The sequence below is a fragment of the Salmo trutta genome, chromosome 8 (genome assembly GCF_901001165.1).
Source record: "Salmo trutta chromosome 8, fSalTru1.1, whole genome shotgun sequence".
Taxonomy (NCBI): domain Eukaryota; kingdom Metazoa; phylum Chordata; class Actinopteri; order Salmoniformes; family Salmonidae; genus Salmo; species Salmo trutta.
This window is the reverse complement of record NC_042964.1, coordinates 23,613,516-23,640,842: the sequence shown is the minus strand read 5'-3', so window position 1 is coordinate 23,640,842 and position 27,327 is coordinate 23,613,516. Positions and strand designations below refer to the sequence as shown.

At 43.1% G+C, this 27,327-nt stretch overlaps 1 protein-coding gene and 1 long non-coding RNA gene across 7 annotated transcripts in view; one reads left to right on the top strand and one right to left on the bottom strand.

The window, feature by feature from the left end:
• Nucleotides 1–1,244: 1,244 nt before the first annotated feature.
• LOC115198547 (uncharacterized) lies at nt 1,245–10,628 on the bottom strand. Its single transcript, XR_003879249.1, has 2 exons — nt 10,130–10,628; nt 1,245–1,442 (listed from the first exon to the last, which is right to left on the bottom strand). It is a non-coding gene; the product is annotated as an uncharacterized LOC115198547 (long non-coding RNA).
• LOC115198545 (dynactin subunit 1) overlaps nt 7,419–27,327 on the top strand; it is a 33,493-nt gene continuing 13,584 nt past the window's right edge. For 2 of the 6 annotated variants that reach the window (XM_029760551.1, XM_029760550.1), the window contains exons 1-14: nt 9,762–9,869; nt 11,600–11,854; nt 13,697–13,781; nt 14,109–14,140; nt 16,219–16,389; nt 17,132–17,329; nt 17,557–17,761; nt 20,706–20,784; nt 20,922–21,081; nt 25,589–25,693; nt 26,035–26,226; nt 26,474–26,590; nt 26,796–26,948; nt 27,049–27,215. In XM_029760551.1, coding sequence (XP_029616411.1) covers nt 9,798–9,869; nt 11,600–11,854; nt 13,697–13,781; nt 14,109–14,140; nt 16,219–16,389; nt 17,132–17,329; nt 17,557–17,761; nt 20,706–20,784; nt 20,922–21,081; nt 25,589–25,693; nt 26,035–26,226; nt 26,474–26,590; nt 26,796–26,948; nt 27,049–27,215 — 1,991 coding nt within the window. In that variant the 5' untranslated portion in view covers nt 9,762–9,797. Of the gene's footprint in view, nt 7,585–9,761; nt 9,870–11,599; nt 11,855–13,696; nt 13,782–14,108; nt 14,141–14,321; nt 14,340–15,015; nt 15,040–15,473; nt 15,528–16,218; nt 16,390–16,702; nt 16,727–17,131; nt 17,330–17,556; nt 17,762–20,705; nt 20,785–20,921; nt 21,082–25,588; nt 25,694–26,034; nt 26,227–26,473; nt 26,591–26,795; nt 26,949–27,048; nt 27,216–27,327 lie in introns of those variants that run through there. The other 4 variants (XM_029760549.1, XM_029760546.1, XM_029760547.1 and 1 more) reach the window with 4 other exon arrangements.

Below are 27,327 nucleotides of genomic sequence, written 5' to 3'. Positions count from 1 at the left end.
AGCCTGAAATGGCTAACTTCATTAAATGTCTAGGTGGCTAGTAGTATTACAGAGAAACATCAACCAAAAATATGATTACTATTTATTAAATATTTTTAACAGGATCAATCTGAGGGGGCACGTGCCCCTGTGCCCCCAATGGGGATGACGCCTCTGCAATTGTTAATGCAGTCTTTGATGTGCTTTGGTGTGCTTATCAAATCATGACCACTTTTTCCCACTCCTTTCACTCTTTCTTGTTGCGTTGTGGCTATATACATAGAATCCGTAGAAAGGGTTTGGAACCTCTAACCCTGGCAATTTGACTGAAGAATGGCTACCAGTCTTGACTTGATTGCAAACTGCAATCTATGGATTAGGCCCATATGTCTATGGTTGGTTGCGGCTGTCAGTTTGCCTTTTGCAAATTTCAAAATACAATCACGTGAAAAATGTACAGTTTGGAAAGCAAATGCTGTCATTACTAAATTTGTAATGTGATAGATATTTTAAAGGGATACTTCAGGATTTTGGCAATGAAGCCCTTTATGTACTTCCCCAGAGTCAGATGAACTTGTGAATACCATTTTTATGTCTCTGCGCAATGTCATTAGTGCAATGACTGGAAGTCTATGGTAACTGCTAGCATGCTAGTTGATACCATAGACTTCCAGTCATTGTGCTATAACTTTCTTCATACTGGATGCAGAGACATAAAAATGGTATCCATGAGTTCATCTGACTCTCGGGAAGTAGATAAAGGATTTTAGCATGGTTTGGTGTTAAAGTTAGAACATTCCCTTAATGTCTAACAGAACTTATCTAGAACCTGTTTACAATGTTCTCAGAATATAGAACGTTAATGTTCTAGACGCATTTAATGGGACCTTGCAAGAACATTAATGTGTCCAATTTTCTGAGGGTTAGGAGAATATTCCATCAATGTCCCACCAAACATACACACAACATGGTTACCATGTTCTCAGAATAAAATATATGAATGTGCTAGACGCGTATCATGGGACGTTGCAAGAACATTCGTGTCCGGTTTTCTGAGGGTCCCACCAAACATACACAGAATATGGTTGCCATGTTCTCAGAATATACAATATTAATGTTCTAAACACGTTCCATGAGAACGTTGAAATAACATTCCTGTGTCCAGTTTTCTGAGGGTTAGGAGAATATTCCATCAACGTCCCACCAAACATACAGTACATAGTTCAATCGAGTACAGGCTTAACTGAATGACAACAGAGACAGAATGCAACATGGAATTTTATTGAATAGTTTGGGGTAGGCCTCGTCTCAGAGGAATGCTCCTCAGAGCCAGATGCTGATGACATGTTGCACTCTGCTGGGCAGCTGGAATCAAAACCCTCCCCCGCTGGGAGAACGGGGATCTGAAGATGGTCCTTTAGTTGGTGGTGGTGGGGAGGTGGAAGATCATTCGAAGACTGTTGCTGCAAAACAGCAAGTGAGAGACAGAAGGGGTGAGTTGGCATATAAATACTCCCTTAGACAGGGCTGTAAAGTACTTCATTAAAAATACTTGAAAGTACTACTTAAGTAGTTTTTTTTCAGTATCTGCACTTTACTGTTTTTTGACAACTTTTACTTTTTACTCCATAACTTTTCCCTGACACCCAAAAGTACTCGTTACATTTTGTATGCTTAGCAGGACAAGAAAATGGCCAAATTCACACACCTATCAAGAGAACATCCCTGGTCATCCCTACTGCCTGATCTGATGGACTCACTAAACACATGCTTTGTTAGTAAATTATGTCTGAGTGTTGGAGCGCGCACCTGGCTATCCATAAAAGAGGTGACACTCTTACGAACATGTACATGTTGGTTGTTTTGCTCTAGGCCTCACACAGGCCTTACGAGATTCGTCTGAAGGTCCCCGATATCAGTTGAAAAAATAAATGGTAGTACACTATCTATTGAGACTGTTTAGTGCCAAAAACAAGGGGTTAAATACATGTAAAAATATATAGATATATTTTCTGATCTTTCTTATAGCTCTCAGATATAGGACAGACACTTTAGAACAAACTTCCTTTAGATTTTTGAGACTATTTTTCCATGTAGTGAATCTGTTATATATTCAATATGTTTTTCAATATGGGCTAAATAGCAGTAAGGGCTAGATACTAGGCAGTAAGGCCTAGTAAGGGAAGACCCCCAGCCTTCCCTGTAGCTCAGTTGGTAAGAGCATGGTGTTTGCAACACCAGGGTTGTGGGTTTGATTCCCACGGGGGGCCAGCACAGAAAGAAAAAAAAACATGTATGAAATTGTATGAAATGTATGCATTCACTACTGTAAGTCGCTCTGGATAAGAGCGTCTGCTAAATGACTAAAATGTAAAAAAAAAAAATGTAAATGGACACAAATGAATGGCAACTTATTGGCATTGGTCGAACCATATACACAATCGCAAATACCACTCAAATGGGCGGCAGTTCATCAAAACCATATTGCAACCAGAACATTACAAATGCCAAGTGTAACAGCGCGCTCCACCGTAGATTTTCAAATTGTAAATGGTCACAGAGTCGGGTCCCAAGGGGGAATTTTTGGACAATGTTTTGCCGATTATACATATGTAGTAACTGTATGGACATACATTTGTCTTATTTTATTGAGTTTGTCCATAAGGCCTATGTTTTGTCCATTTGCCATATATGATCATAGGCAGTCAGCTTCCGGACCCAAATGTCCTGTGAACCATGTCCAAATGGCATAAGAAATGTCCAAATGGCATATATAAGTATTGAAAGTAGCAGATCAGGATGTTATGTCCATCTGCCATATATGATCATAGGAAGTCGGCCTCCAAACCCAAATGTCAGTGAACCATGTCCAAATGGCATAAGAAATGTCCAAATGGCATATATACTGACCAAATTATATATATTAATATGTTAAGCCCTGAATCAACCTAGAATGTCTATTTGTCATGTTTGATCATAGGAAGTCATAGGAAGTAAGAATTTCTCATTGATGTTGATTCAGCATGTCCATTTCGTGATGGGGAGTCCTTATGGATATACATTGGCAATGGAAACTGTCAATTTGGAGAAGAGCATATTCACACTGACAATATAGCATATGTGTGATGGACACTGTCCAATCGTTCGTTGGTGTTGATTTCAGCCTGTCCATTTGGTGATGGAAAATCCCTCATTAAATACATTGGAAATGTACAATTGTACACTGTCCATTTGCAATGTCTTACAATGGGAATTTACCATCCTGAATTGGACATACTCTAATATACTGCAGAAATGCCCAATTGACTGGCTCGTTGAACTCAGGATGGACGAGCAGTGATAGTGGTTCCTCTCCATCGCTCGGTGGTGCAATGAAAGAAATTGAAAAACGTCCAAAATGACCAGGAATGCCCCCCATTGGCAGGACCCGGGTAGGGGTGCGCCCTACCCGGCCATGGACCCCCTAGTACCCCCCTGAAGCCATTTAGAGCCATATTAAAAATCGCTCTTGGTAACCCATTCAATTACCAGGTGCACGGCTGTCCATTTGCAATGTATTACAATGGGCATTTAATTTCACAAATTGGACATGCTCTAACATACTGCAGAAATGCCCAATTGACTGGCTCGTTGAATTCGGGATGGCCAAGCAGTGATTGTGGTTCCTCTCCATCGCTCGTTGGTGTTGATTTCAGCCTGTCCATTTGGTGATGGAAAATCCCTCATTAAATACACTGGAAATGGATAAATGTAAACTGTCCATTTGCAATGTCTTACAATGGGCATTTACCATCACAAATTGAACATGGTCTAATATAGTGCAGAAATGCCCAATTGACTGGCTCGCTGAACTCGGGATGGACGAGCAGTTAATGTGGTTCCTCTCCATCGCTCGTTGTTGCAATGAGATGCAATGTCCCGTTGGTGCAATGTCCTGCTCGTTGGTGTTGATTTCAGCCTGTCCATTTGGTGATGGCAAATCCCTCATTAAATACATTGGAAATGTACACTGTCCAAATGTACACTGTCCAAATGTACAGTCATTGCAGGCAATGTCAAGGCTGTGCATTACAGGGAAGACATCCTCCTCCCTCATGTGGTACCCTTCCCCCAGGCTCATCCTGACATGACCCTCCAGCATGACAATGCCACCAGCCATACTGCTCGTTCTGTGCGTGATTTCCTGCAAGACAGGAATGTCAGTGTTCTGCCATGGCCAGCGAAGAGCCCGGATGTCAATCCCATTGAGCACGTCTGGGATCTGTTGGATCGGAGGGTGAGGGCTAAGGCCATTCCCCCCAGAAATGTTTGGGAACTTGCAGGTGCCTTGGTGGAAGAGTGGGGTAACATCTCACAGCAAGAACTGGCAAATCTGGTGCAGTCCATGAGGAGGAGATGCACTGCAGTACTTAATGCAGCTGGTGGCCACACCAGATACTGACTGTTACTTTTGTTCAGGGACACATTATTCAATTTCTGTTAGTCACATGTCTGTGGAACTTGTTCAGTTTATGTCTCAGTTGTTGAATCTTGTTATGTTCATACAAATATTTACATGTTAAGTTTGCTGAAAATAAATGCAGTTGACAGTGAGAGGACATTTCTTTTTTTGATGAGTTTACATACTGACACCAAACCCACTTTGTCCAACTCGTTAGAAGCCAATTATCACATATTTCAGAGCCGGCCCAAAATTCACAGCGCCTTCTGTTAAAACCATTAAAAAAACGCAAAACACGTAGTTACGTTCTATCTGCAGGCCCAGTTCTGACATTATGTCTAGGCCTAGCTGAGGTGACCCTGAATCCCAAGTTTTGGCTTGATAGGTCATTCGGTGACCAAGCAGCGACCTTAATGAGTGATGAAAATGCACCTTTTTCCGGGCGGGTCCCTGGAAGAGCTATCAGACAGGAACTTTAGGGTCCGTCTCTATGGCCCGAGGCGGTTTCAATGCACCTAGTCTTGTGATTCTGGGACTTTTTGAATTGTCGCCATTTCCGCAACATATAAAATGAATTGAAGTTATTGCAAATGGACGAGGCTGTTTCTCGGCCTGAGAACCTTCTAGAGTGACATAACACACAGTGTACTACCGATTTAAGCTCTAGAACAGGTTTATAAAGTTTCAGAACTCTAAGTCTGACGGTTCTTTGATGGTTCGAATGCAGGAAACTATTGCAGGCTCTGTGCGTCTGTAAGCCCTCACAGAAAATCACAGAAATCACATAAAGCTCTGAAACCCGCCTTAACGGATTCGCCATAACACGCCACAACTGGATCTATAACTTTTGGGGGGAAAAAAACATTTGTTTTACCATCACAAATGGACGTTGTACAATTTCTCGTAAATTACGATAGATAAATGGCTGGTTCTATTTTTCCTTACACCGTAGATTTATGTACTTTGACGCAAAGTGGTCAAATTAGCGCTGTATTACCGATTTCAACCTTTAATCCCAGAAAATGGGCATTAACTCAAAGAGCGTTGAGGCCTCGATGCCATCTTGTTTCTGGGCTCAAAGTACATTTGGCCAAACCTGTGCTCACTGAGTTTCATCTTCAAAGTCTTTTCCATTTACGAGAAACGGCCATGTCCATTTGGTGATGTTTTGTCCATTTGCCATAAGCAGCCAGTCGCAATCTGGTGGAATATTCTGGTAAAAATGTCAAAAAATGTACCATTTTATAACGCAGAAACCAAATGTCCGAGAGACTTTATTTGATGACTTCCCGGAAGACCGGGCCCTGGGGGACGACCCGAGGTCGTTGGCCTATTTTAATAACACTTGCTGACGTCTAGTAAGGAACCGTACATTTCCAACATGGAGATCCTCATCGATCATACGGGAAATGCTGAAGAGTGCCCTTAAACTTCTTCGGGATCGGTGTCCCTTCAACGGGACGGTTGAGCTAACGTAGGCTAATGCGATTAGCATGAGGTTGTAAGTAACAAGAACATTTCCCAGGACATAGACATATCTGATATTGGCAGAAAGCTTAGATTAACAAGAATTTAACTGCACTGTCTGATTTACAGTAGCTATTACACTGAAAGAACACCATGCTATTGTTTGAGGAGAGTGCACAATGAACATGACAAGTTATTAATAAACAAATTAGGCACATTTGGGCAGTCTTGATACACATTTTCAACAGCAATACAATGGTTCATTGGATCAGTCTTAAACTTTGCACACACCTTGATGCCATCTAGTGGCCGAAATCTAAATTACACCTGGGCTGGAATAATACTTTATGGCCTTTCTCTTGCATTTCAAAGATGGTACAAACAAATACAAAATAACAGTTGTTTTTTTCTTTGAATTATCTTTTACCAGATCTATTGTGTTATATTCTACTACATTCCTTTCACATTTCCATAAACTTCTAAGTGTTTCCTTTCACATGGTACAAATAATATGCATATCCTTGCTTCAGGGCCTGAGCTACAGGCAGTTAGATTTGGTTATGTCATTTTAGGCGAAAATGGAAAAAAAGGGGCTAATCCTTAAGAGGTTTTAATGTTCTAGACATGTTAAATGAGAACTTTGCAAGAACATTCATGTCCATTTTTCTGTGGGTTAGGAGAATAGTCCATCAACGTCCCACCAAACATATACAAAACATGGATGCCTTGTTCTCAGAACATAAGATATTAATGTTCTAGACGCATTTTACAGGAATGTTTCAAAAAACATTTGTGTCCCAGAAAAAAATAAGCTATATGGAATTGTTTTAAGAAGGTCTTATCGAGGATCCTTTTGCTATTTGATTATGAATTTTAAGACCCCTTAGAGCTTCAAAAAATGTATTTACATTTTTGTACAATCTGGGCCTTACATACCTTAAAATCTTATATTCTGAGAACATGACAACCACATTCTGGGTAAGTTCTTTATTTTTTATACGTTTTTTATTTTACCTTAATTTGACTAGGCAAGTCAGTTAAGAACAAATTCTTATTTTTAATGATGGCCTAGGAACAGTGGGTTAACTGCCTTGTTCAGGGGCAGAACGACAAGCTTTCGGTTACTAGTCCAATGCTCTAACCACTAGGCTACCCGCCGCCCCAAAAGTTGTGGGAACATTTGTTGTTAGCTGGGTTGTGGCTCAGACACTTAATTCAGGATAAATGGAGTTAGTCCTGAGTTAACCTGCCCCAGAGCAGGTTAGTTCTGAACGATTCATTGCCATAGAAATGTATCTAGCTAAAAGGTGAGCCACTTTCGTGGTAAAGGTTAACCCGAGTTGAACTCATTTGACCTTGCTGACTTAAACCTGATTCGTAGTATAGGGCTCAGATGTTTTGAAATGTGTTATGTATTGGGCCTTGTTATTGAAACTACTGTAATGAAATTCCAATGAACACATTTCAAATGTCACTTTTGTCAGACTTTTATACTGAATTCCAAAGAAGCGGAAGTAGACGACTTTTATTCTGACAAAAATGTGCAACGAACACTGTAAATTGGTGTAACGTTAGCTAGGTGGACATTGCATTTTGCTAACTAACCCTACCTGTAGATCTTTTTCTAGTGTTATACCAACAAGTTCGTTGGGAATTCTGTTTACTTTTTCAACGAACATAACTTTGTCTATTTGCAAGTAAGTGGCTTAGCTAGCTATCTTCTCAAGATGACTGACGTTTAGACTACCATTTAACGTTAGCATTTAGCTAACGTTCACTAGATAGCTAACGAAATTGCATTTATTGTTGATTTAGCAACTGTAGCTAGCAGCAAATGAATTTAGTTGATAACGCACTAACGTTAGTGCTACTTTTTGTTGGAAAACTGAAGCTATTTAGAGATATTTAGTAGAGTAGTCAGGGTAGCTAACAGTACTGACAGACTAACTAGCTAACGTTAGCTGATGTGTTTGCTCGAGCTAACGTTACAATCATATTTTCACTGACTAACGTTAACTAGCTGGTTAGCAAACGTTACCATAATCTTTGGTGTAACGTTAACTCCCTAGTCCTCCGCGAAACACACCCTAACTATCTAGCTAATCGCGCATGCGCCGGTTATGTTCATCTAACTGACGTTCCCTTAACTTGAACCACTGAACCTAGCTGGCTAACTAGCTATCTTAGCTTGCCAACTGTCATAATGTTTGTGCTTGATGACGCTTTAACCTAGCTTGGTCCCGCAACTAGCAATTACATCTCGATTGTTACTTTTAATGTGACAATAGTATCATGTATCTGTAACATTAAAAGTGTTTTTTTTTTAAATTGAAATGACAAAGATACTTTCACCTGACCTTACAGGGCAGGATGAACTAACAACCTCTGAAATAGATACTACTGAGGATGAGCATTTCCATTGGTGACAATGACAGTGCTGGCGTGAGCATAATCAGGAACGCATTCTTTCACACTGACTGAGTGATGTTATTTTTTTAGTAGCTACAGAGATCCTTATCAGTCTACTACAGGGAGACTACAATGTTATTGTTTACTTACTGGGATTGGGCAGAAGTACACCGGCTCACTTCAAAGAATTGTGACGTTTGTTGAATGATGAAGCATCAATAATAGTGGTGAGGAGGAGCTTTGCAGACTCTTTGTGTCCGGAAGTAATTTAGGAATTCATTGTACTCCTTTGCGCTCTGTAGAGTTGCTATTTTCTCTAGTTTTGTCGGGTGTCAATTAGCTTGTGACATTCTTGGATTACTCATTATATTAATAAAGTCTGATTTAATCAAGAAATACGATAGTCAGTTTAAAAAACGTTAAAGGTACCAGACTGTGTTCTGTCTGTGTTGAAAAAAATCACTACATGTCCCATTGAGCCAAGCAGGGAGAGGCTGCCAGTTGTCACAGTTCCAAGACCAGTCAGAAACGTCCAGCTAACCTTAAGCCTTGGGGGCTCCCGGGTGGTGCAGCGGTCTAAGGCACTGCATCTCAGTGCTTGATGCATCACTACAGACCCTGGTTCGATTCCAGGCTGCATCACAACTGGCCGTGATTGGGAGTCCCATAGGGCGGTGCAGAATTGGCCCACCGTCGTCCGGGTTAGGGTTTGGCCGGGGTAGGCCGTCATTGTAAATAAGATTTTGTTTTTAACTGACTTGCCTAGTTAAATAAAGCCAATGACTCCGGGGATCTCAAAATTGAACATGGATCTGCGTTAAGTAGCAATGATATCCTTCGCCAGTGTTGTCTTACAGATGGTTTGAACCAGTCATGACTATTCTACAAACAATAAATACTTAAAGTTTCTTTCCAGCGGATTTCTTAGTGACATGATTGTATAACTAGCAAAGGAGTTTTGAAGTTGAGGGTCCAGTATTTATGAAGTTGGGCAATGATGATGGAAACTGGAATAGTTTAGCAAGGGAAAACTGGGAAAAACAAGCTTGGGACAGGATTTAGCTGGGCGCACATTCACACTAGTCTAATTCAGGAGACAGATTGTTGTTTTTTTAGGCCCTAATATCAGGAGCTGGCAGCGAAAGTTCGATGAAACAATTCAGAGACTGAAACAATAGGCTACATCAGATGACAAATATTTAAAGAGAGCGAATTGATTTACAGTCCCAAAATCAGTTTTAACTGTTAATGCTAAAGGAAAGATTTAAATAATGTTTGAGTGAACCCTGAATCCAGAAAATTAATGGTGAAGTCTCTTCTGGACACAGTCGACGACTCCTCCTCACCACTCTATAGCATCCGGTTAGGCCCTCCTCTTTTGCACTCCTCTCCTGTCTCCTCTTGCAAGGACATATATAGAGAAGTTAAGAGGAGAGAGAGAGAGAAGCTTTCACTCTTTGTTTTATACAATTGTTTTTGGTGATAAATAAGACAAGTCAAAATGGCTGGAATGCGCAGGCGGCATTCTGTGGCCGTCCCGGCGATGGGCCTGGGTATTGGCCGGGGCAGCTTGGTGAGTCCTATCTGATATTCTGCCTAAGACTAGGCTAGTGCTTGTCTTTAGGCTATAGCTACATTTATTTGATTGAACAAACAGCAACAGTCAGCTATTTTGCCTATGACTAGTAATTGGCTATTTACATTTGATTTGATTTACATTTCAAATTTTTTGTTGTTATTGTGCCACCTTTTGAAAACAGAACTGTATCAAGAGGAGTTTTCCTGTTGATACTGCTGGCAAAGAAATTAAGAATAAATAATGGTTTTACTCACAGTGCAGGCGATACAGCAAGGTCCTGTAGATGATGATGATGATGATGTTGGTGATGATGATCTAACATGTTGTGGCTCCATGATCTGTTCACCTCTTCATCTGAAGAAGTCATGGTTAGGATGGGTGGACTATTCCAGTTTTGAAGGGTATTTCCTGGTGGTTCATTTTATTCCAATGTTATTACCAATGGCATACATGGGAGCTCAGTTTCTCCCTTCTTTTGTTTCTAACACCATTCCTGCCATGGTTGGATCCTGGCAAGTCCTCCCAGTTGTCTGCCCTTCGGACGATATCCATAAGGCTAGCTACCGTGAATCTGGTCTCATCTCACATGGCATTGCCTCGCCGAAGACCGAAATATGTTCCAAGATCCTCCACTGCCCCCATTTGACCATTTTTATGAATGAGTTCCTCTGTGTCTAGACAGTGAGTGGTGCTGTCTCTGTGTCTGCTGGCTGTAATGGTTACAGGGTGCTGAACCATATGACTGGGTGTGTGACTGTGTCCTCAGGCTGTCTGTGTCCTAGCAGTCAGCTGTCTGTGGCCTAGCTATCGACGAGTCAGCTGGTTGACATTCAGACAAAGGCCTAATGATATGTCATCAACAATGTTTTTTGAATCTAGTTCTTGTTGTGGAATAGGCCTTTTATCATATATTTTCACTCTCAGCTTCTTCCTAGCTGTCTATATGGCCTAGCTAGTAGACAGGAGTCAGCTGTCTGATATTCACAGGGAACTATGCCTAATGGGGTAGCCTGACGACTCACTCTAAAAAAATGTTTTTTTTAACTAGGCAAGTCAGTTAAGAACAAATTCTTATTTACAATGACGGCCTACACCGGCCAAACCCAGATGACGCTGGGCCAATTGTGTGCTGCCCTATGGGACTCCCAATCACGGCCACTCGGGAGCCCACTTCTTCACTTGAGTCTGAGACTGCCAACATTGAAGTTGTTTGTGGTGACGAGAGGCATTGTGCAAAACAAAGTCATCAGCGATTGGATTGGCTCTAACCATTCAGAGTATCAAAGCCAATGACGAATTTACAAACCGCCGCTTTACCCACGTGTTCCGGCCCAACCCATTAGTTTCTGGACCAATCAGATGGGCCCAAATGTGTTCACATTCGGTAAAGGGTCGGGGAGGTAATCTGATCCAGACTCCTTGCAGAGAAGAAACTAACGTCTGTGGGCGTGGTGCAGTGAGTCTGGGTAGCCAGGCAACTAATGGGGCATCGAGTTGATGGCATATCCATTCCCCCTCAACAACTATTATTCACTTAAATGGCACATTTAATTTCATGGTTTAAAGTCTTAATGATAACAAAATCAAAGTGTCCTTACTGACCACTTACAGTGGCTCAGTGTACAACAACAGTCCTTGCTCTCTGTCCCTCCAGCAACCATTAGTGGACTCTGCTCCACCCTCTTATGACCCGCTGTGTCCCCCTCTTTCTCCCCCCTCCCCAGCTCTTCAGCAGCCCCCTCCTGAGCAAGATGAGTGCGGACGGGGGCGGCAAGCCTGCCAAGGTGGGCTCGGTGGTGGAGGTGATTGGTAAGGGTCAGCGTGGCACGGTGGCTTACGTGGGCGCCACGCTCTTTGCCACTGGCAAGTGGGTGGGCGTGATCCTGGACGAGCCCAAAGGCAAGAACGACGGCACGGTCCAGGGGAAGAGATACTTTCAGTGTGATGAGAACTGTGGTATCTTCGTGCGCCAGTCCCAGGTAAGGCAAGCTTACACGTCACACGATATAGACACTTCATACAGTGCATCCGGAAAGTATTCAGTCCCCTTGACTTTTTCCACATTTTGTTACGTTACGGTCTTATTCTAAAATTGATTTAGATTGTTTGTCCTTATCAATCTACACATAATACCCAATAATGACAAAGCGAAAAAATTGTTTAGAACTGTCAGCAAATTTATAAAAAATGAAAAACAGAAATCCCTTATTTACATAAGTATTCAGACCCTTTGCTATGAGACTCGAAATTGAGCTCAGGTGCATCCTGTTTCCATTGGCCATCCTTGATATGTTTCTACAACTTGATAGAGTCCAGCTGTAGTATATTCAATTGATTGGACATTGAGGCACACACCTGTCAATATGGTCCCACCCTTGACAGTGCATTTCATAGCAAAAACCAAGCCATGAGGTAGAAGTAATTGTCTGTAGAGCTCCGAGACAGGATTGTGTCGAGGCACAGATCTGGGGAAGGGTACCAAAACATTTCTGCAGCGTTGAAGGTCCCCAAGAAAACAGTGGCCTCCATCATTCTTAAATGGAAGAAGTTTGGAACCACCAAGACTCTTCCTAGAGCTGGCCTCCCGGCCAAACTGAGCAATCGAGGGAGAAGGGCCTTCGTCAGGGAGGTGACCAAGATCCCCATGGTCACTCTGAGAGAGCTCCAGAGTTCCTCTGTGGAGATGGGAGAACCTTTCAGAAAGACACCATCTCTACAGCACTCCACTAATCAGGCCTTTATGGTAACGTGGCCAGACGGAAGCCACTCCTCAGTAAAAGGCACTTTACAGCCTGCTTGGAGTTTGCCAAAAGGCACCTAAAGGACTCTCAGACCATGAGTAACAAGATTCTCTGCTGATGAAACCAAGATTGAACTTTTTGGCCTGAATGCCAAGTGTCACGTCTGGAGGAAACCTGGCACCACCCCTAAGTGAAACATGGTGGTGGCAGCATCATGCTGTGGGTATGTTTTTTAGCGGCAGGGACTGGGAGACTAGTCAGAGATCCAGTACAGATGAAAACCTTCTCCAGAGTGCTCAGGACCTCCAACTGGGGCAAAGGTTCACAGCCAAGATGATGCAGGAGTTGCTTCGGGACAAGTCTCTAAATGTCCTTGAGTGGCCCAGCCAGAGCCCGGACTTGAACCCGATCAAACATCTCTGGAGAGACCTGAAAATAGCTGTGCTGCTACGCTCCCCATCCAACCTGACAGGGCTTGAGAGAATTTGCAGAGAAGAATGGGAGAAACTGCCCAAATATAGGTGTGCCAAGCTTGTAGCATCATTCCCAAGAATACTTGTGGCTGTAATTGCCGCTAAAGGTGCTTCATCAAAGTACTGAGTAAAGTCTGAATACTTATGTAAATGTGACATTTCAGTTATTTAAAAAAAACTGTTTTTGCTTTGGTATTGTGTGTAGATGGGGGAGGGAGTTTATTTTATCCACTTTAGAATAAGGTTGCAAAGTTAACAAAATGTGGGAAAAAATCCAATTTTATTTGTCACATTTGTCACAGGTGTAAGTGAAATGCTTACTTACAAGCCCTTTACCAACGATTCTTTAAGAAGTTAAGTTAAAAAATAGAAAAATAAAAGTAACAAATAATTAAACAGCAGGGTTCTGAATACTTTCCAAATGCACTGTATGCACTCCAATGCAGATGCACGCACTCACGCATAAAGGGGAAGAGAAGATATTTGATGATGAGACATTAATTTTAGTGGGCATAAACTACATGCATAGGAACAATAGTATTCACAAACACACACTCTGTGGTGGACTGATGTATTGAGCATCTATCTCCCTCTTTATCTTTGTCAGATCCAGCTAGTGGAAGATGGATCCAGTGCCACCTCTCCAGACACCCCAGAGGCGGTCACTGCCAAGTTCCTGCCCAAGCAGAAAGGTGAGCTGGATAACAAAGCTTTTATACCGTAATTTAGGCCTCCTACAGGGTCTGGACCCATGCTCATAAAGCGTCTCAGAGCAGGAGTGTGATCTAGGATCAGTTTTGCCTTTCAAATCATTATTAATTAGATTACATGGACAGAGGGGACCTGATCCTAGATCAGCACTCATACATAGACTGTGAATACTGACCCTGGTGCTCATCGTATGCTCCACTCATAAGACTACACTGTAAAACTTTACATTGATGATACCAACATTTTTTTTATAAGTAGTTTATAAACTATAATGAGTTTGAGATAACAATCTTTTTTCCACCCCCCAGACATTCCTGAGACTCCGAAATCAGTCAAACAGGTGCAGTAACAATACAGACAATATATGGTTTGTTTTAGAATGATTTGTGCCCTTGTGCTGATTTATACCCCGTCCCTCTCTTCTTCCCCCTCCCTCCCATTTCTCCTTTTTCAAGTGATTGTCCTCCCTTTCCCCTACTTCTCTCTCTCCCTCTCTCCTTTCCCCCCAAATACCGTTACAGATGCCCATTCCCAAGAAGGTATAGATATTTAAACTGTGCTCATCTGCCTTGCCATGGTGCTTGCTTGTCACGTTTTCTTTTCCAACACATCAGCATTTTTTTATTTAGAATTTGGCTATTCTGGGTTATATTTTTTTGCTCAACAGTAATATGTTTTCTGTAGTTTGCCTTTCGCAGTTTATACCTCAACTGTTTTACATGGACATTTTGTGTGCTCATTTTTTTCTTCTTTGATTTCATGAGACATATGGGAGCATGATTTCACATTTTTGGGCTGTTACGCACATTGTTTTAGATATGTATTTTTTGGTTAACCTTTCTGAGACAAGTGTATGCTTGCTTGCATTGTGATGCGCCGTGTTTGTGCCTGCACATCACTTGGGTTTTTGAATTTGAACTAATTTGATATACTTTTTAAAAATCAACTTCACACACTAATCTATTACAGTATGTCTTCAGATTTTGAACACAATAGTTATGGTCAGTACATGCTTGCATAAGGACTTAAGTGGTTAATCGAGTAACACACAGTAGTAATCCTGCCTGTAGTGTGATATCTATGTGTGTAGACTAATCTTAACCCTGTGTATTTCTGCTCCTCTCGTACTGCTAATTGCTGCCCTCGCGTTCTCTGCCGGGCCTATGTATGTCTATCTGTGTATGTGTCCTCTATCCTCTACCCACCCTCCTCCAGTTCGTAACCCGCCGTAGTACCAAGGTGAGCCTTTGAACATCAGACAGAGGCATTCAGTGAGGTAACAGGGGTACTAACAGGGAAGAGTTCACCTGTCTGTCATTTTGTATATCATATGAAATGAAACATGAGTTGTAGCTCTTAGATATGGATGTTGTAGGAATGGAACAGATTAGGAATGCAGAAGGTTATCTACAGTCTAGAAATTATGTTTAGAGTACGATATTCCTGCTACAGTGTACATCATATAGGTCTACTCCGATAATAGCCAATATTTAACATGCAGTATTTCACACACACTACATGGAGTGTAGTGTATCTGCATCGGCCTAACTATAGAATGTGGGTGTAGTAGAGTGTATAAAGTTGATATAGAGAATGCCCACAGGAAGAGAGATCGCAGCAGCAGACAGTTCTTTGAGCCCTAACAGAGTCTACTTTATCACACACAACAACAGTTGAACACTCCTGGTCGCCTCTCCTTCTCCAGCTCCCTCCCCTCCCTCCTCATGGTACGTTCCAGGCCTCAAAACACCCCCTCCCCCCAGGGAGAGACCAACTCACGTCCTGGAGGGGTGAACTCTGGTCCTTCTGGTCATTGGTCAAAGGTCAAAATCCTTACAATAACTGGAATGACTACAGCGTATAGAGTTTGTTTTTCAACCAAGTCCCCACAAAAGGGAAACAGTAACTTGCTGCTGTAGTTTAGCAACCATCTACGACCAGAATTCACCTTTTTCCATATAGTTCAGTTAACCTGTGCCAGTTCCTTCAAGGACAGTTGATACTTTTTTGTGTAGGCCAGCACAGTAAGGGGAGACTTATATGGCACTGGGTGTGGCGTTTTATCACCTGTGCGCCAGGTGTGTTGACTCACTATGACAGGTTCACTTTACCATGGGTTGACCTGGGTTTGTTCGTCTGTTCTTAGCCTGAGTGCCAGTCTGTTTCTGCTCGCTTGCCAACTCCTTATGGGTAAATGACAGCAAATGGATCTAGGACCAGGCTATGTACCTGTGTTCTGGGTGGCAGTCTGTTTCACTATGATCACTGGGATTAACAGGTAATGGTACTGTCTCACGGATGTAGTTCTCTCTTTTACATGCGTTTTACTTTTATTTCTCGATTCCTTCCTGTTCTCTCCCCTTTCTCTTTCTATCTTTTCTCCATCTCTCCCTGCCCCCCTTCTCTTCCCCTCCCCAGACCCCCCGAGTCTTAGCCACCCCGGCCTCTGGTCTGTCCAGCTCTCTGTCCAGGGAGGATGTCAGTGAGGGCAGCCTGTCTTCCAAGGGTGCACTGGGGGCTCCCGTCGTCCCCCTGCCCAGCGGCACCCCCGCCACGCCCGGAGCTCCTCCCCCTGCCACCCCTAGCAAGGTCAGTCCACAACACACCCTGCCCAATCAGATCATTAGCTAAGGTAGTCTACACCAATTCTGGTTGTTGAGAGTTACAGTGTGTGTACTGTGTGTAGGCTTTTGTTCTAGCACAGCAAGAAAACACCATAGTCAAATAGTCATTATGACTTTGATAAGTTGATGGATGTTTTTAGTGCTGGGCTGGAACAAAAGCCTGCCTAACCTGAACCAGAGTTGGGGACCACTAATCTAAGCCCAAGGTATCACCTCAAACCAATGTTTCCTCATTTGTCATCTGTTGACTGTTCTATTCATGTTGTCATTGTAAACAGGCTGAGCCTCCCGTATCGAAGCAGGTAGGGTAACATTATCTGGACGCATGCGTAGATCTGGCCTGGGCATGTTGTTTGACTAACTGAGCTCACAGGGTGTTCAGAGGAGTGCTTCTCCTCAACCTCACTACTACTGCACTTCCCCAATGTGCCCACAGACGGCAGAGTTTCCATCTTTGGTTTCATGTCAGTGGAACTGTGTCACTGTAACAATGGTCCTTGTTGGTGGAGGCATGTATTTGAGCTGTGTGCGGGTTTTATATGCGGGTGCTTTAGACTCCAGTCACTCTCTGAGATGTCAACTATCCCCTCTCTCGTGCTTAAAAATGCCTTTCCCAATTGACCACACATCAACATGAGGTGATTCTCTGTGTGCACCTCCCTCTTGTCGCTCTCTCTTTCCACTTCTTTATTCCGTTCTTCCCCCAGGAGGAGGAGTCTCTGCGAGGTCAGGTGAAGGATCTAGAGGAGAAGCTGGAGACCCTGAAGATGAAGCGGGCAGAGGACAAGGTCAAGCTGAAGGAGCTGGAGAAATACAAGATCCAGCTGGAGCAGCTGCAGGAATGGAAGACCAAGATGCAGGAGCAGCAGGCAGACCTGCAGAAACAACTTAAAGAGGCCAAGAAGGTAACAAGTACTAGTACCCACCATAGAAATGAATAAATCACGTTGATGTCTCTTTATGGGTACCTGTCCACTTTCCCTATTAGATAAGAAACATTTTCAATGAACGGTAAAACATGATATTCTATTTGGCAAGTTCTTATTTTTCTTACAGGGTAACTGATGAGGGTAACTGCTGTAATTGCCTTGTATGTGAAGTGAGATTACTGATGTCAACTCTCGTCATTCAGGATGCTCGGGAGGCCCTGGAGTCGAAGGACCGCTACATGGAGGAGATGTCAGACACGGCGGACGCCATCGAGATGGCCACACTGGACAAGGAGATGGCTGAGGAGCGGTCGGAGAGCTTGCAGGTGGAGGTGGAGTCACTGAAGGAGAAGGTGGAGGAGCTCACCATGGACCTGGAGATCATCAAACACGAGGTTGAGGAGAAAGGTCAGAGTTCACTCTACAGGGTGGTAGTGTTAATTGATTGGTAGCGTGTTGACCTACTCTTAAGGGAGGAAAATAATGTTGTTTGGATTGAATTGACCTTGAATTGACCTGTTACCAAATTTGGAAGTAACACAATTTTGTTTGTGAGGTTGAGGAGAAAGGTCAGAGTTCACTAGTAGTGTGTTGGTGTAAAAAATGGCTAAATTTATGGCGGCTCGTCCTTCCCTTTTTACTACAGGGATTATTGAGTAACTACTCAAATGTATTTTTATTTTTTTCCTAAGAATTTGTCACATGCACTGAATACAACAGCTGTGGCCCTTAACCAACAATGCAGTTTTAAGAAAATACCCCCCCCCCCCAAAAAGTAAGAGATAAGAATAACAAATAATTAAAGAGCAGCAGTAAATAACAATGGTGGGGATATATACAGGGGGGTACCGGTACAGAGTCAATGTGCTGGGGCATAGATAATAACAGAGTAGCAGCAGTGTAGGGGGGGGGGGGGGGGGGGGGGGGCAGTGCAAATAGTCTGCGTAGCCATTTGATTTAGCTGTTCAGGAGTCTTATGGCTTGGGGGTAGAAGCTGTTTAGAAGCTTCTTGGACCTAGACTTGGCGATTCGGTACCGCTTGCCGTGTGGTAGCAGAGAGAACAGTCTATGACTAGGGTGGCTGGACTCTTTTTGACAATTTTTAGGGCCTTCCTCTGACACCGCCTGGTATAGAGGTCCTGGATGGCAGGAAGCTTGGCCCAGTGATGTACTGGGCCGTTCGAACTACCCTCTGTAGTGCCTTGCGGTTGGAGGCCGAGCAGTTGCCATACCAGGGAGTGATGCAACCCGTCCGGATGCTCTCGATGGTGCAGCTGTAAAACCTTTTGAGGACCCATGCCAAATCTTTTCAGTCTCCTGAGGGGAAATAGGTTTTGTTGTGCCCTCTTCACGACTGTCTTGGTGTGCTTGGACCATGTTATTTTGTTGGTGACGTGGACGGCAAGGAGCTTGAAGCTCTCAACCTACTCCACTACAGCCCTGTCGTTGAGAATGGGAGGTGCTCGGTCCTCCTTTTCCTGTAGTCCACAATCATCTCCTTTGTCTTGGTCACATTGAGGGAGAGGTTGTTGTCCTTGCACCACATGGTCAGGTCTCTGACCTCCTCCCTATAGGCTTTCTCATCATTGTCGGTGATCAGGCCTACCACTGTTGTCATCAGCAAACTTAATGATGGTGTTGGATTCGTGCCTGGCCGTGCAGTCATGAGTGAACAGGGAGTACAGGAGGGGACTGAGCTCGCACCCCTGAGGGGCCCCCGTGTTGAGGATCAGTGTGGCGGATGTGTTGTTACCTACCCTTACCACCTGGGGGCGGCCCGTCAGGAAGTCCAGGATCCAATTGCAGAGGGAGGTGTTTAGTCCCAGGGTCCTTAGCATAGTGATGAGCTTTGAGGGCACTATGGTGTTGAACGCTGAGCTGTCAATGAATAGTATTCTCACATAGGTGTTCCTTTTTTCCAGGTGTGAAAGGGCAGTGTGGAGTACAATAGAGATTGCTTCATCTGTGGATCTGTTGGTGCGGTATGCAAATTGTAGTGGGTCTAGGATTTCTGGGATAATGGTGTTGATGTGAGCCATGACCAGCCTTTCAAAGCGTTTCATGGCTACAGACGTGAGTGCTACTGGTCGGTACTCATTTAGGCAGGTTACCTTAGTGTTCTTGGGCACAGGGACTATGGTGGTCTGCTTGAAACATGTTGGTATTACAGACTCAGACAAGTAGAGGTTGAAAATGTCAGTGAAGACACTTGCCAGTTGGTCAGCGCATGCTCGGAGTACACGTCCTGGTAATCCGTCTGGCCCTGCGGCCTTGTGGATGTTGACCTGTTTAAAGGTCTTACTCACATCGGCTGCGGAGAGTGATCACACAGTCGTCCGGAACAGCTGATGCTCTCATGCATGTTTCAGTGTTACTTGCCTCGAAGCGAGCATAGAAGTTATTTAGCTTGTCTGGTCAGCTGGTGTCACTGGGCAGCTCTCGGCTGTGCCTCCCTTTTGTAGTCTGTAATGGTTTGCAAGCCTTGCCACATCCAACGAGCGTCGGACCCAGTGTAGTACGATTCGATCTTAGTCCTGTATTGATGATTTGCCTGTTTGATGTTTCGTCTGAGGGCATAGTGGGATTTCTTATAAGTCCCACTCCTGAAAGTGGTAGCTCTACCCTTTAGCTCAGTGCGAATGTTGCCTGTAATCCATAGCTTCTGGTTGGGGTATGTATTTAGAGTCACTGTGGGGACGACGTCCTCGATGCACTTATTGATAAAGCCAGTGACTGATGTTGTGTACTCCTCAATGCCATCGGAAGAATCCCGGAACAAATTCCAGTCTGTGCTAGCAAAACAGTCCTGTAGTTTAGCATCTGCTTCATCTGACCACTTTTTTATTGACCAAGTCACTGGTGTTTCCTGATTGAATTTTTGCTTGTAAGCAGGAATCGGGAGTATAGAATTATGGTCAGATTTACCAAATGGAGGACAGGGAGAGCTTTGTACGCGTCTCTGTGTGTGGAGTAAAGGTGGTCTTGAATATTTTTCCCTCTGGTTGCACATTTAACATGCTGATAGAAATTAGGTAAAAGGGATTTAAGTTTCCCTGCATTAAAGTCCCCGGCCACTAGGAGTGCCGCCTCTGGATAAGCGTTTTCCTGTTTGCTTATGGCGGTATACAGTTGATTGAGTGCGGTTTTAGTGCCAGCATTGGTCTGTGGTGGTATGTAGACAGCTACGAATACAGATAGTGTGGTCTACAGCTTATCATGAGACTCTACCTCAGGTGAGCAAAACCTTGAGACTTCCTTAGACAGGCAAACAAACATAGTAGCTATAATTTAAGAGGATTTATCAGTATTGCTTGGCAAGTTGAGATGTAACCTAATTGCATTTCTTCACCAGGTTCTGATGGAGCTGCCTCCAGTTACCATGTCAAGCAGCTGGAGGAGCAGAACAGCAGACTGAAAGAGGCTCTGGTCAGGTGAGTGTGTTTTTTAAAACACCCAACTCCGATGAACATGCATTTTACTCAAGGATTCGTTTTAATCTGTGTCCAGAAAACCAACCCATAATGTTTCCCTTTGGTTTGAGCTTTAACGTAACTATCTCTCCTCCCAGGATGCGTGACCTGTCTTCCTCTGAGAAGCAGGAGCATGTGAAGCTCCAGAAGCAAATGGAGAAGAAGAATGGAGAGCTGGAGACTCTGAGGACCCAGAAGGAGAAGCTACAGGAGGAGATGAAGCAGGCTGAGGCCACCGTTGATGAGCTGAAGGAGCAGGTTAGTCAGCCAGTTTAATTTGTTCATGTATTAGTACCAGTCAAACAGTTGGACACCTACTCATTCAAGGGTTTTTCTTTTATTTTTTTACTATTGTCTACATTGTAGAATAATAGTGAAGACATCAAAACTATGAAATAGCACATGGAATCATGTAGTAACCAAAAAAGTGATAAACAAATCAAAATGTATTTTATATTTGAGATTCTTCAAAGTAGCCACCGTTTGCCTTGATGACAGCTTTGCACACTCTTGGTATTCTCTCAACCAGCTTCATGAGGTAGTCTCCTGGAATGCATTTCAATTAACAGGTGTGCCTTGTAAAAGGTTCATTTGTGGAATTTCTTTCCTCCTTAATGCGTTTGAGCCAATCAGTTGTGTTGTGACAAGGTAGAGGTGGTATACAGAATATAGCCCTATTTGGTAAAAGACCAAGTCCATATTATGGCAGGAACAGCTGAAATAAGCAAAGAGAAAGGACAGTTCATCATTACTTTAAGACAGGAAGGTCAGTCGATCCGTAAAATTTCAAGAACTTTGAAAGTTTCTTCAAGTGCAGTTGCAAAAACCATCAAGCGCTATGACGAAACTGGCTCTCATGAGGATCGCCACAGGAATGGAAGACCCAGAGCTGTTTTGCGGGGGCTATTTAATGAAGCTGCCAGTTGAGGACTTGTGAGGCGTCTGTTTCTCAAACTAGACACTGATGCACTTGTTCTCTTGCTCAGTTGTGCACCGGGGCCTCCCACTCTTTCTATTCATGTTAGAGCCCGTTTGCGCTGTTCTGTTAAGGGAGTAGTACACAGCGTTGTACGAGATCTTCAGTTTCTTGGCAATTTCTTGAATGGAATAGCCTTCTTTTCTCAGAACAAGAATAGACTGACGAGTTTCAAAAGAAAAGTAATTTGTTTCTGGCCATTTTGAGCCTGTAATCGAACCCACAAATGTTGATGCTCCAGATACTCAACTAGTCTAAAGAAGGCCAGTTTTATTGCTTCTTTAATCAAAACAACAGTTTTCAGCTGTGCTAACATAATTGCAAAAGGTTTTCTAATGATCAATTAGCCTTTTAAAATGATCAACTTGGATTAGCTACACAACGTGCCATTCGAATACAGGAGTGATGGTTGCTGGTAATGGGCCTCTTTACGCCTATGTAGATATTCCATAAAAAATCTGCCGTTTCCAGCTGCAGTAGTAATTTACAACATTAACATTGTCTTCACTATATTTCTGATCAATTTGATGTTATTTTAATAGACAAAAAATGTGCTTTTCTTTCAAAAACAAGGGAATTTCTAAGTGACCCAAACTTTTGAATGGTTGTGTTTGTGTGTGTGTGTGTGTGCGCACGCGCGGGCATTCGGAAAGTATTCAGACCCCTATACTTTTTCCCCATTGTATTATGTTACAGCCTTAAAATTGATTAAATCGTTTTTTCCCTCAATCTACACACAATACCCCATAATGACAAAGCAAAAACAGGTTTTTAGACATTTTGCAAATGTATAAAAAATTAACAGAAATATCACATTTAAATAAGTATCCTTTACTCAGTGCTTTGTTGAAGCATTTTTGGCAGCGATTACAGCCTTGAGTCTTCTCAGGTATGACGCTACAAGCTTGACACACCTGTATTTGGGGAGTTTCTCCCATTCTTCTCTGCAGATCCTCTCAAGCTCTGTTGCTGACCAGCTATTTTCAGGTCTCTCGAGATTTTTCATAGGGTTCAAGTCCGGGCTCTGGCTGGGCCACTCAAGGACATTCAGAGACTTGTCCCGAAGACCCTCCTGCGTTGTCTTGACTGTGTGCTTAGGGTTGTTGTCCGGTTGGAAGGTGAACCTTCGCCCCAGTCTGAGGTCCTGAATGCTCTGGAGCAAGTTTTCATCAAGGATCTTTCTGTACTTTGCTCCGTTCATCTTTCCCTCGATCCAGACAATTCTCCCAGTCCTTGCCGCTGAAAAACATCCACACAGCATGATGTTGCCACCACTATGCTTCACCGTACAGATGGTGCCAGGTTTCCTCCGGACATGACGCTTGGTATTCAGGCCAAAGTGTTCAATCTTGGTTTCATCCGACCAGAGAATCTTGTTTCTCATGGTCTGAGTCCTTTGGGTTCCTTTTGGCAAACTCCAACCGGGCTGTCATGTGCCTTTTACCGAGGAGTGGATTCCTTCTGGCCACTCTACCATGAAGGTCTGATTTGCGAAGTGCTGCAGAGATGGTTGTCCTTCTGGAAGGTTCTCCCATCTCCACAGAGGAATTTTAGAGCTCTGTCAGAGTGACCATTGGGTTCTTGGTCACCTCCCTGACGAAGGCCCTTCTCCCCTGATTGCTCAGTTTGGCCTGGTGGCCAGCTCTAGGAAGAGTTTGGTGTTTTCAAAAATCTTCCATTTTAGAATGTTGGCGGCCACTGTGTTCTTGGGGACCTTCAATGCTGCAGAATTGTTTTGGTACCCTTCCCCAGATCTGTGCCTCGACACAATCCTGTCTCAGAGCTCTATGGACAATTCCTTTGACCTCATGGCTTGGTTTTTTCTCTGACATGCACTGTCAACTGTAGGACCTTATATAGACAGGTGTGTGCTTTTCCAAATCATGTCCAATCAATTGAATTTGCCAATCAAGTTGTAGAAACATTTCAAGGATGATCAATGGAAACAGGATGCACCTGAGCTACATTTCTAGTCTCATAGCAAAGGGTCTGAATACTTATGTAAATAAGGTATTTCTCATATTTTTTAATTTATTTTTTAAATACATTTGCCAAAATAAAAATAAAAATAACTATTTTCACCTTGTGATTATGTGGTGTTGTGTGTCGATTGAGGAACATTTTTGTTATTTAATCAATTTTAGAATAAGGCTATAACAGGGTCTGAATACTTTCCGAATGCACTGTATACTACATGAGGTGATGTTGCAATTTGAGGTTACCTAATGATCTCCAACAACAACCTAGGAAGTTTTTCTAAGCTAGTGTCACTACGGATTACTCTTATCTGTATGTGTATTTTTTGTTGTTGTATATGCCTAGTTTGCTTTTAACCTGTCTGGGCCAGTGGGACGTGAAATACAAATACCTCAAATGCTATAACTTCAATTTCTCAAACATATGACTATTTTACACCATTTGAAAGACAAGACTCTCGTTAATCTAACCACACTGTCCGATTTCAAAAAGGCTTTACAGCGAAAGCAAAACATTAGCTTATGTCAGGAGAGTACCCTGCCAAAAATAATCACACAGCCATTTTCAAAGCAAGCATATATGTCACAAAAACCAAAACCACAGCTAAATGCAGCACTAACCTTTGATGATCATCAGATGACACTCCTAGGACATTATGTTATACAATGCATGCATGTCTTGTTCAATCAAGTTCATATTTATATCAAAAAACAGCTTTTTACATTAGCATGTGATGTTCAGAACTAGCATACACACCGAAAACTTCCGGTGAATTTACTAAATTACTCATGATAAACGTTGACAAAATACATAACAATTATTTTAAGAATTATAGATACAGAACTCCTTTATGCAATCGCGGTGTCAGATTTTAAAATAGCTTTTCGGCGAAAGCACATTTTGCAATATTCTGAGTACATAGCTCGGCCATCAAGGCTAGCTATTCAGACACCCGCCAACGTCGAGGCTCAGTAAACTCAGAATTACTATTACAAAAATTGGATTACCTTTGCTGTTCTTCGTCAAAATGCACTCCCAGGACTTCTACTTCAACAACAAATGTTGTTTTGGTCCCAAATAATCCATAGTTATATTCAAATAGCTCCGTTTTGTTCGTGCTTTCAGGTAAGTATCCGAAGGGTGACGCGCGGGCGCATTTCGTGACAAAAAAATTCAAAATGTTCCATTACCGTACTTAGAAGCATGTCAAACGCTGTTTAAAATCAATTTTTATGCGATTATATTCCAACCGATAATATTCCAACCGGACATCCTTGTATTCAATCAAACAGGTGAAGAAAAGAATGGAGTAGTCTTGTGCCCGCGCATCTCCTGTCTCTGAGCCACTAGGCTGACCACTCACAAACAGAGTTCCTATACTTTGCCCAGAGACAGCAGACACCCCAATCCACTTTCTGGCGCCTTCAGAGAGCCAATGGAAGCCTTAGAAATTGTCACGTAACAGCAGAGATACTGTATTTTTGATAGAGAGGCAACAGAAGGACCAGAAATTGTCAGACAGGCCACTTCCTGTATGGAATCTTCTCAGGTTTTGGCCTGCCATATGAGTTCTGTTATATTCACAGACACCATTCAAACAGTTTTAGAAACTTTAGAGTGTTTTCTATCCAAATATACTAATTAGATGCATATTCTCGTTTCTGGAAAAGAGTAGTAACCAGTTTAAATCGGGTACGTTTTTTTATCCGGCCGTGAAAATACTGCCCCCTAGCCCCAACAGGTTTTAAGAGCTTTGCAACATACGTATTTGGAAAAAGTTCTATATAATTGAGATGTTGTTGTGTGTCCTAGGTTGATGCTGCTCTCGGAGCAGAGGAGATGGTGGAGACTCTGACTGAGAGGAATCTGGACCTGGAGGAGAAAGTCCGAGAGCTCAGAGAGACTGTCACAGACCTGGTGAGTTCAAATCAGTACTCCTGTCAACCCTGTTACCTTCATGTCAACGCTGTTACCTTAATATCAATGTAACCCCGTTACCTTAATATCAATGTCAACCCTGTTACTTTGTATGGTTTGAGTAGTCAGTGATTTGTTGAGTTCACACACCCATACCAACTCTGTTGGCATGTTTTAAATAACCAACTCTGTGTCAACGCTATGCCCCTGATGTGCGCACACTATATTGGTAAGGACACTGTTTTAGAGACGGAGATACACCCCTTTGTGTTTGAACCCTGTCCACTCAATACTCACCACACCACCACGTAAGACACCCTACCACCTCTGACCTATTCCAGGAAGCGATCAACGAGATGAATGACGAGCTGCAGGAGAACAGCAGGGAGACGGAGATGGAGCTGAGGGAGCAGCTGGACCTGAACGGGGCCAGGGTGAGAGAGGCCCAGAAGAGGGTGGAGGCCGCTCAGGAGACCGTGGCTGACTATCAGCAGACCATTAACAAGTATCGCGAGCTCACCACCAGCCTACAGGTATAGAGTTTGAATTCATTGTTTCAGTGTAGTGTCATACAACGTGCAATCGGAAGAAGGACACTTAAAAACACTATCGTTGTTAATAGTTTAAAAAAAATTACAAATAAAAAGATTCTGTGTACTTTGTTTGTCTCAGTCAGGGTTTTACTGACGTCCTGAATACATCAGCCTTTAGGCAAAATGGGAAAGGTCTTGTTAGCTGACTGGTTTATTTTGGTTATTTGTATATGAATTGTGTGTTTAGGATACCAACAGGGAGCTGACCATTGCTCAGAATGCCAATGCAGAGCAGGTCCAACAGCCTCCTGCTGAGCTGTTTGACTTCAAGATCAAGTTTGCTGAGACCAAGGCCTACGCCAAGGTAAGAAAGTGTCCCACATACATACAGTTTAGTGCAGTGGTTCCTTTACAGGGACCACCAGATCACCGTTTTTTATGTATTTTTTTTACATCAAATATTTATCAGTGAATGTAGTAGTTTAAAGGCCTGTTATTGCAGGATGTGTGAGATTATACCATTACAACAACAAATAACATGTTTATCCTATTAACGTGTGTCTCCCCAGGCCATCGAGATGGAGCTGAGGAAGATGGAGGTGGGCCAGGCCAACAGACATGTGTCTCTCCTCACCTCCTTCATGCCCGACTCCTTCCTGCGTCATGGAGGAGACCACGACTGTATTCTGGTGCTCTTGCTCATACCAAGACTCATTTGCAAGGTATTGTGTGTGTATTCCAGTTGATTAGTATTACAAGCTCAGAATTTGACGAGGAATGTGTGTGAGTGTGCATAATGTGTGTGTTCCTCCCTCTCTGTAGGCTGAGTTGATCAGCAAGCAGGCCCAAGAGAAGTTTGATCTGAATGGTAACCCAGTGGAGAGGACTGGGATGAAGATGAGAGGACCACTTGGAGAACAGCTCAGCTTTGCCTCTGGACTGGTGTATTCTCTAACCCTGCTACAGGCCATGCTGCACAAATATGAACAGTAAGGAGGATAGAATTTAAGCAATATGGTCAATATACCACGGCTAAGGGCAAAACGGAGTTCCTGGATACAGCCCTTAGCCGTGGTATATTGGTCACATACCACAAACCCC